The sequence below is a fragment of the Nannospalax galili genome, unplaced genomic scaffold (genome assembly GCF_000622305.1).
Source record: "Nannospalax galili isolate Female #2095 unplaced genomic scaffold, S.galili_v1.0 scaffold1354, whole genome shotgun sequence".
NCBI classification, from domain to species: Eukaryota; Metazoa; Chordata; class Mammalia; order Rodentia; family Spalacidae; genus Nannospalax; species Nannospalax galili.
The window spans coordinates 1,512,540-1,522,769 of NW_008335784.1; the positions used below are offsets into that span (position 1 = coordinate 1,512,540).

Consider the following 10,230-nt stretch of genomic DNA (forward strand, 5'->3'; position numbering starts at 1 on the left):
AAAAAAAAAGAAAGCACACAACAATAAATGTTAGCATGGGCATGGTCAAAATGGAACTCTTATTCACTGATGGTGGAAATGTAATCGAATTCACTCTCTCCTGGAATAAAAAACTAGAACTATAGATCTACCATATGAGCGAGCTATACCATTTCTGTGTTATTTATCTAAAAAATTCCAAGTCAATATACCCTTAGATACTTGCACATCAATGTTTTTGGAGACCTATTCAAAAGCTAACTTATAGACTAAACCCCACTGTCCAACAACAGAGGAATGCATAAGGAAAATGTGGCATATATACACAATGAAATTTTTACATCTGTAAGATAATGTTATGGAACACAGATACAAGTTCAGATTATCATTTTAAGTGAATCAATCAGTCTCAGAAAGATGAATATTGCAAGTTTTCTCTCATTTGTGGTTCCTAGATTGTATACAGATATAAAATTGAGATTATATATAATATGTGAGTAGAACAAAAGGAATGGACAGGAGTAGGGTAGATAGCTGGGGGAATGTGCTCACTGTACATTGTATAACTATATGAAAATGTCCTTAGGCATCTCAGTACCATGGACAGTGAATCTACACACTGAAATGTTTAAAAGAATTTAAAAACTGGTCATTATTTTAAACTTTTTCTTAAAAGTTATAAAAAATCTGAAATCACATACATCTGAGTAAATATTTTTAATATGGCTAAAATGTAACTCAAATATAATTTATGATTATTAATTCTATTTGAGTATGTCTCCTGCAGTTTATGACCTGGAATCTCAATCTCAATACAACAGTGTTGAGGAGGAACTTAAAGAGATTAATAGGCCATAGAGCTGTGCCTTCATGAATGGATTAATGTTGTTATTACTAGTGTAGGTCTGTTATAAAAATAAGTCCAGGCACCCTCTTGCTCTCTCTCAACGTTTTGTTATACTTCTCCCCTTGGGAACATGTGGCAAAAAGACCTTTGCCAGATGCTGGCCCCTTGATCTTGGACTTTGCACTGAAAACCAAGTGAAGAAAAAATTTTGTTTATAAACTAGTCAGTATCCAGTATTCCATTACAGCAGAATAAAACAAACTAACAAAAGTAAATGTGAAATGAATTTCTCTAGGAAGTAAAATTTAACCATTATTAAATAGGCTAAACCTCAATTTTGAATAAATATATTTTGTCATTACTGTCTAAGAAAATATTTACAAATAAAATATTAAGAACTACACAAATAATTTTATAAAAATACAAAACACTATATAATTCAGCATGTAATAATTTATTACACATATAAAATAAACAGAATAATAAGAAAAAGGTATAGATTGTTATCTAGATGAAATTATATGGAGAACGAACTTCTCTTTGAGTTTCCAGTGGTTCATGATTAAAAATTAAAAAAAATACCAGCTCTAAGATAAGGATTTCAGAATTTATAGCTTTGCAAATTAATAGTGTATGTGGACGTGTCATGTGTTTGTTTGATAAATGCCAGCACACTAAAATTTAATATTCAAAACACTAAATCACATTCAAATTGGGAAAATACAATTACTAATGAATATTACTTGGATATAGCTCCTCCTCTTAATATCCCAAATCAGCCAAGTTAAAAAATTTCCCTTCTCTTTAGAAAATGAAAATCAGAACCTTGTGAACCTCAGGTTCAGAATCAAACATAATATTCTGAATTTTTACAGTGAATATCATTAATTATACCCTACATTCTTTTCAAAGAGTGATAAAGCTTTAATTTGGGTAAATGATTAATTTACTTTGAAAGATCACTTACATTCTATATTTTTAAGCTGTCTTATTTGTCTACTCCTCAATTCATATTTTAATAATTTAAATTCCAATTATTATTGCCAAGATATTATAGGCAATTTTACATCCCATTAACCTTGCTTTGTTTTAATTATAAAGATCCTTTGTTAGATTCCTTTAAATGATCCAGTTTATAATTTCAGGCTGTCCTTGGGAGTACTTGAATTCAGCTGCACATTCATCAACTGTTTTTGTCCTGTTAATTGTAGACAACTGCACAATTGCTTTCTCTGGGTATGATTGATGAATTGTATTCATGGGTGTAGCTGTTAAGTAGGATAAACATTTATAACAATTTCCACATGAAGATTTTTATATTTATTCCCACAAGGACAAATTAAAGACTGATAGCCCAACAAGTAAGTGATAACAACCAAGTGAAAGTGAGTTTTTAAAAATGTTTTATTTTAAATCAACTGAAAAAGTTAAGACTCTGTGTCATGTAAATGAGTGACCACATGTGACGCACTTGATCTGTATGAAACACATAGTGGGTGTTACCAACGGAAAAAAATTGATGATGTGCAAAACAGCCATCTAAATACTGCACTTTGGGAATCAGAATTCATATTTAAGAAATAACCTAAACTAAATGTGAGAATTAGAGAATTCTGCGTATGTATTACATATAACAACAAAATAAAGCCTTTCATCATGAGCCTGTTTAACAGTACTAACAAATGCCATATCCATTAATCTCAACCTTTAGAGAAACTGGTGCTACAATATTCAAAATTATTCCCTGAAATAGTGTCAGAGGGTGACCAATGTTGAATGCTTAGAGTCAAAGAGTTTATCAGTGGAAGAGCTGATATTTGAAGTTGGCATAAATAATTTATGTATGGTCCATATTTGACTAGGTACTGTGAAAATAACCATAAGGAATGCATTCAAATGAGCAGGTCCCAGCACTAAGTCATGGTGAGAATGATGCAAGGGGAAGTGGAGGGCTGGAGAACAGAAGACCAGTATTCTCCACTGAGACTCAATGAAGAGAGAGGAGGAGAGAGCTCAGGCAGGAGCCCGCTTTTTCCTACCTGCCTTGGATTGCTGGGAAAACAATACAATTTAAAAACAATCCCCTCTATTACTTGCTCACCCAAACCATCCACAAGTTCTGAGGTGTCTGTCACTTCCCTCCTCTTTAATACAATGCCCATAGCAAACATTCTACTCACCACTCTTCATTTCTTCAATAAATATTTCCCATTGCTAATAAACACTAGGATGGTATTCCAGACTCCAGAGATATAGGAATACATAAGGCAGCAAAAAAGAGATAAACTCTTAAGCAAGGTATGTCTAAGTGGGGGAGAAGTGTAAACAAGTGGACAAGGAAGGTAACTGCAGGTGATGTCATTAAAGTGTTACAGTGATGGGTTTGTAATGACTCAATAAGTTGATAAGAGTAGTATCTAGGCTGATTCCAGGAAGGCAACCACAGCCCAAAAGTAGAGATGCAGGGAAGAGATGGATCCCTTCAGTGAAGTCTTGCCCCTAGGCTCCCACTCATTCACGGCACTCTCCCTGAGTAGCCCATCTGTGTCCCTTCTCTACCACTTACTACTGGAGCTTGCCAAGTCTAAATCTCCCTTCTAGCATTCCTCCTGGAGCACTCAAAACCCAAGTACCTTGACACCTATTGAGCGTCTGTGACCGGCATTTCACAGGTGTTCCACATTCAAACTAGCTCTAAATGAGAACACTCCCAGTTTCCTGAACTGCCCCTCCAGCACTGTTCTAACTGAACTGTGCTTCAGCATCAAGCTACTCAAGCCAGAAATCAGGTTGTCCTTGGATTTTTTTCTTTCCTCTCTTTCATCAGCAGTCTTACTGATTAAATTTCCAAATGATACTCTTTAGAGTGTTCATTTCTTCCTTCCTCACAATGATATCCTCCTCAGGAAGACTTCTGAAACCTCACAGGGGGCCCTCATTCCATTGCTAAGCCCTTGAGTTTTTCAGCCCACTGCATACCTGGCCTATGCCTTTATGATTACTCCCCAGTACCCAGAGCACTACAAGTGCCTTTCACACCATTACCTCTGCCAGGGATCCTTTCCTGCATTCCTCCAGCCCTGCACACAAAACCCAATCTCCATTGGCTGGCTAAAAATAATCTCACCAGCAGATCTTGCTATCTCTCACCTCTAGGCCTTTGTAGTATACCATACCCATCACCTAGAAATTTTTGTTTCTTAGATAGGATCTCATGTATTCAGGGCTGGCCTCACTATACAGCTGAGGATAATCTTGAACTTCTGATCCTCCTGCCTCTATGTCTCAAGATGTGATATTACAAGTATGAGCCATCACACCCAGTTTACATGAACTTAGGGAACAAACACAGGGCTTCCTGAATGCTAAGAAAACACTCTATCAACTAAGTTCCATCTCCATCCCTGCTCCCCTATAATTTTATGCCTTCCCCAACCTGATGTCTCTGAATCACGTTCCAGGTCAAATTTAAGATGGCGATTCTCTTCTTGTTTGGTATACTTCTGAAATTCTAAAAACTCTACTATTAAAAAAGAGGGCATGAAGTTGGAAGGAAATTAGTTGGGGGGGTCTTTGGAAGAGGAGAAGGGAGGGAGTAGGGGTAGATATGATCAAAATAAAATGTATGCATATATGAATAAATAAAAAATATTTTAAAAACACAAAATTGCCAGATACAGTGGCATATGCCATTAACTCCAGCACTAGGGAGGCAGAGGCAGGAGTATCTCTGTCAAATCCAGGCCAGTCTGGTCTACATAATGAGTTCCAGGCCAGTTGAGGCTACAGAGAGATCTTGTTTCAAAAACAAACAAATAAAAAAAAAAAAACCTCTACCATCTATGGAATATAAATCTGGAGATTAGGGTCCCTCACAGACAGACAAATCAGCTGTACTATCTGTAGGACACAAGTCTTCCATTCCTGACTCTGCTTGCTATTCAAAACCAAGGCTGCCTTGTCTGCTTGCCCACTCCTAGTTTGTCTACATTGGTATGTAGTGTGTACTGCAGATACATCACTATGTATAGGTGGCATGTTGTAAACTTATGACTATTGATAGATTAATTTTTAGTTCTAAGACATGCCACTTTTTAATAGGAACAGTTGCTATAAAGAGCAGAAGTACAAATTTATTTACTGAAAATCAATATATTTTGCTTGGGGGAATTTCACATGTTGCTTCTTTGCACTGTCCTTCAAGGTCACCTCAGCTCCTCTAAAGCTAGTCATGATTTATCTTCAGAAGAACCTGTCCAGTTCTTTATTTCGTCGTCTCTCAATTCTGACACTGTAATGGCCATTTTACAAAATCCCACTTAGGATCTTAGTCTTCAACTAGTTTATTCCAGGATTATTTTTATGGCAGAGGCTCTGCATGGTTCTGAATTTCTGATATCTTCTCTGAAGACAAATGAGTTTAAATCACATTCACTACTAAGCTATTATACTTAAAAATAATACTGATCTATGGAATATTCTAGTACCTTCAACTCCAAAATCATGTACTCAAATAAAAAGCTGTTTTAAAATAAAGGTCATCTTGATGTACCATGTCAATGTGAAATTGTAAAACTATCTTAATATGGTTAATATTTCCCTCATATTCTATGCTCTTAAATTATCAATACTTTAGTCTTGAAAACTTCATTTATAGTTATCAATATTGCTATCACTTTGAACTGGAATATAAATATTCCTTTCTCTATGTATTGAAATTTGTACTGAACAATGAATTCTGGGTGAGAGTTTCTAATTTAAAAATTGAAAATTATCAGTATTTTCTTTATTTTCAATTCCTATAAATATAAAACAAACCCTAAAACCTACTACTGGATAATGAAAACTATTAGAAGTTTAAAATATTTGATAACACCAAATTTTTTACTATAATTCTTTTCTAAGTCAATATAGTATTAGAAATCCAGTTCCCTTAACTCTTAAAAAGATACTTTGTTTTCTTTTACAGTTGAAAAAGTAGTAAAAATTAGCATATGCATGAATTGAGAGTTGTTTGTAAAACAGGCATGAGCATGATTAGCCTTGGGGAGATTTTTTTTTTCTACTTTCTCATTGTCTGAAAATAGTGACTATTACCAATTTCTATCACAATGAGATCTGTAAGAATTAGTGTTATGTACAATGCTATGTTATTTAAAAAAAATCTCTTTTATACTGCAGTAAGTGCAAAACTTATTTTGTTTTAGACCTATATTATTATTATAATGAAAAATAGTCCATAGTACATCCAAATGAGGAATATGCAATAGGATATTATAAAACAAATAATTTTCAGCATATAGGACAATGGTGGAAGAAAATGAAATAATACTAAAAATGCTGGGTTTTATTGCCACATATAAACTATTTTTGAAGAGCATTATTTCTTGACACTGCTCCTGAAAAAAGAATTTATATGCTGTAAGCATTATTACTTTGCCAATCTAAGTAAAGCTGGTTCCAAATAAAAACCAAACACTATACCAAATATTCAGTAATTATTTTCCAAGTAATGTACTACATACATCACACAAGAAATTCAACTTGTTGTGGCTGCCATGTCTTGGTGTGACAGAAGTTATGCTATCAAAGGGTGATAGCTATATCGCTCTTAATGTATCCACCATCCATAAAGCATTGCAAAAATCACAGGTAACAACTCCTTAGCATACAGCGATGGTTTCAAACATAACTTCACTTACTGCATCATTCATAATGGTAATATACATTCCTAACCAGGACTGTTACACCTTCTGTATTTAATATCCCTATCCTTTCACTTGGATAGCAAGTGCATGACATGATCAGATAAAGTCGCTTCCTGCGAACTGATTGGGGGCTGAAGGGTAAATACTGAGGAGCTTAGCCTTGAAAACAGATGGAGTAGCAGATGGGACTGCAGATTGGGTTCACTTGATCTGTGTAAAACAAGTTTACTACTCAGTAATATGTGGCTTAAATCTTACACACACAAAAAAATTATAATGCTCATTTCTTTATTTCATATATGCTTTTTTACTCCAAAACCTAAATATTTAACATCTAAAAACTGGTTGATTTAAAGGTTAAGTACCTACATGTTAAAGCATTTAACTGAAAGATATTTCTTACAATTTTTAGAACAGATGGTAGGAAAGAACAGTTGCCCAGTGGAATCAAATGTACACTGATGAGATGCCCAAAAACTGTAAAATTAATTACCTTCCTTCATTGATGAGTTCAATAAATGCAAGTCCTGCATTCTTCTGAATAGAATTTTGCCATTCCTAAAAGAATAAACCAAAGCAAATGTAAGAAAAATGAACATATAAATGAAATAACATCCGGTTTAAGGATCATGTTGGTGCTGTTAATAACTTCCATGTCATTTTATTTTTAAATATCTGTAAGGTTTTGCAGCAAATATCATTTTCTAAGAAATAATAATTTTAAAAATGACTTGCTACCACTTAGTTTAGAAAGTGGCTTTAAGTTCTAAGAAAACTTAGAGCTTCATGAAAAGTTGGGTATGTGGGACTCTGAGTGCTAAGCTTCCTTCAACAAAAGAACAGAGGACAAAAAGAGACCCGAGGTTACTCCATAGGAATAGGACATTTTTTTTTTAATGATAGAAAACTTTAGTCCACAACATAGATTTTTTTCATTAAAATTGAAAGCAAAAATAGCAAAATTTAGTTGAAAGCAAAGAAAAGTTTTTCAATCTATATCTTTATGTAATCTATACTTAGATATTGCCTGGAAAATAAAATACCTTAGTCAAATATACATTCAAATAGATTGAATCAGAGCAAAAAGGCACCCAATTAATTTATTTCAATAGTCTAAAACAATACTTAATAGTAAAGACACTACTCTGTGTTCTGTCTGCTTATTTGGAATACAACTTTGAGTCTGGCAGCCCCATGAGGTAAGAGTCATTATTCTGAACATCAACAGTGTTTTGATTGGAAATGCATGCTGTTTATTTTGTACTCTTTCCATGAAAAATTTGGAGTATAATTTCCTTCCTTTCTCCCTCCCTTCCTTCCTTCATGTATGAGTGTATTGCCTGCATGTACTTAAGTACACCTGTGTCATGCAATGCCTTTGGAGGACAGAAGAAGGTGTTGGATCCCCTAGAACAGGAGTTATGGACAGTTGTTAGGTGCCATGCAGTTGCTAGATTTCAAATGTGGGTCTTCTGCAAGAACAGCCAGTGCTCTTAACCACTGAACCATCTCTCCAGCCCCTGGAGTATAATTTAAACATCTTTTATGGCTTTGGTTTTTATTCTAGCAATTTCAGCTTTCTTAAAAATATAGTTGTTAAGAGTTTTTTTGCTAATTGAAACTTTCATTCCTTTCAATAATTCTATAAACAAAAATTCTTCTAACTCCCTTAAAACACATGTGCATATATCTATATACATATTTCCTATTAATTATACTCATCTACAAACCCCATCTCATGATTTTCCTCATAAAAAAAATGCTGGCTACCCAGAGGTAGTCAGCTGCCCTGACCATGAATTCAGCTTCACAAAAAAGTATTACTGTCAACTTCAACCTTTTTCTTTCCTCTTAATCACATTCCCTTATAAAGCCCTGTACTAGTGCTGAGAATCAAGGTGGTTCCCCAAAGTGCTGAAATAAATTTCTAGAGAATTCTTCAAAGGCAAATCAAGAATCTACATTGCTCACACAGGAGAATCGAGAAATTGTGAAAAGATAAGGTAACCCGGGGCCCAGAACAAAGCCACTGGGCTCCGGATACACACCTTCCAGCTACAACGTACACAAACAATAGGACTGCCACCCAACAGCACACGACTGCTTTAAGTTTCTACATCATTTTATTACATTTTTAACAAACGAGACACTGCTGGTCTCTTTGAAATTGCCATTTTCTTTTCTATGTTTACTGCATACCAAGATTTCCCCCAAATATATGAATTTCTCAGGAATATTTCTATTTATTGTGATAATAACTCACAGAGAAAACAGATTCTATGTAAAAAGAACCACTCCATTCTGAGGAACAGAGTCTTACAGACAGAATCCTAAAGTTGTGATTCAGTTTGTATTCTGCGGTTCTTCAATCAGCTTAAACGTTTTAAATAAATACAATTTGCAAAGACACCTTACAGAGAACACATTCAAGTATTCCAATGCATTTCAAAGTACACTTTGATGACAACATGAACAGAATAAAATATTTCTAAAAACCCTATTGAGATCAGTATACAGCCCACATTATAATTTTATGACCTTTGATACAAGTGCAACAGAAAATGTCAGAGCTAAGGTAAGGACTTTAGTGTAAAAAAATAGCAAGCCAATGAAGGCATATAAGCACAAGACTTCATCAAGAATTCATTTCGCATTCCTTGTCTTCATATAAAATAAAATAAACCAATATAATGTTCTTAGAGATTCAAGGCATGTTAAAAAATTTTAAATACACCCTTTGCTTCCCTGGGCTACACAGCCTCTGGCATCCTGGTAATAGCATCTTTCCTGGGTAAGTCCAGCTCACCCATGGTGCCTTGACTCCCCCAGCCTCATTCACCCTCCCAGCTCCCCGGTCTCTCCTCCTAGCCTGGGTACTGGCCCATTTCTTCTCTTGGTACCCCAGACCCATGGACTGACCTCTTGGCCCAAATCCCCACTGCTTCTTGATCCTTTAGATCCAGACCAACCCAATTCCTCCCAGTAGTCCCCAGGAGCCCTGGAGGCCTCTTCCTCCCCCGACCTCCCTTTGCATCCCTCGGTGGCACAGCCACCAGCTTCCTGAGACCAGCTTCTTTCCAGGGCCTTGCTCCCAGGCCAGACCAGCACCCAAATTCCTGAGGGCAGCATCTTTCCTGGAGGGATCCAGACCTTAGGAGAAAGCCTTAGAGAATCTGATCCTCATCTGACTTGGGCCTCTATAGTAATGTTGAAGATGAAAGCAATTTGGCCATTCCAATATAAAATCAAAAGAGAAAACCTGAAGCCTAGACCAACCATATTTTCATGCCCAACAAGTAAACCACAAAGGCACATAAAGTTTACAAAAAGAAGCAGACCCAAACTCAATAAAGGAAGGCTTGAGTCTCATACAAGAATCAGAAACTACAAAAGAAATTCATGTCAAAAGTCACAGAGAAAAAAATAGTAACACGAAAAACCAAAATAATACATCCACGCTTAAGTACCAATAGTCTTCTAGAGAAGTACAATGAGAACCCCCCTAGAGATAACACAGGACATGGAACAGACCAAAAAGATCCAGAACATTATAAGGGAATAGTTTAAAAACCTATATGCTAATAAATTTGAAAACCTAAAAGAAATGGACAGGTATCTAAAAGCATGGGAACCACTAAAGCCAAACAGAAGAGATTAACAGCTTAAACAGACCCATAACACAAAAAGAAATTGAAA

The 10,230-nt window shown here is 35.4% G+C and overlaps 1 protein-coding gene across 4 annotated transcripts in view; it reads right to left on the reverse strand.

Moving 5' to 3' along the window:
- Nbea (neurobeachin) overlaps positions 1 to 10,230 on the reverse strand; it is a 715,145-nt gene that overhangs the window by 330,497 nt on the left and 374,418 nt on the right. For all 4 annotated transcript variants that reach the window (XM_029562257.1, XM_029562254.1, XM_029562256.1 and 1 more), the window contains one exon: positions 7,028 to 7,092. In XM_029562257.1, the coding sequence (XP_029418117.1) occupies positions 7,028 to 7,092 (65 nt within the window). The remainder of the gene's footprint in view (positions 1 to 7,027; positions 7,093 to 10,230) is intronic.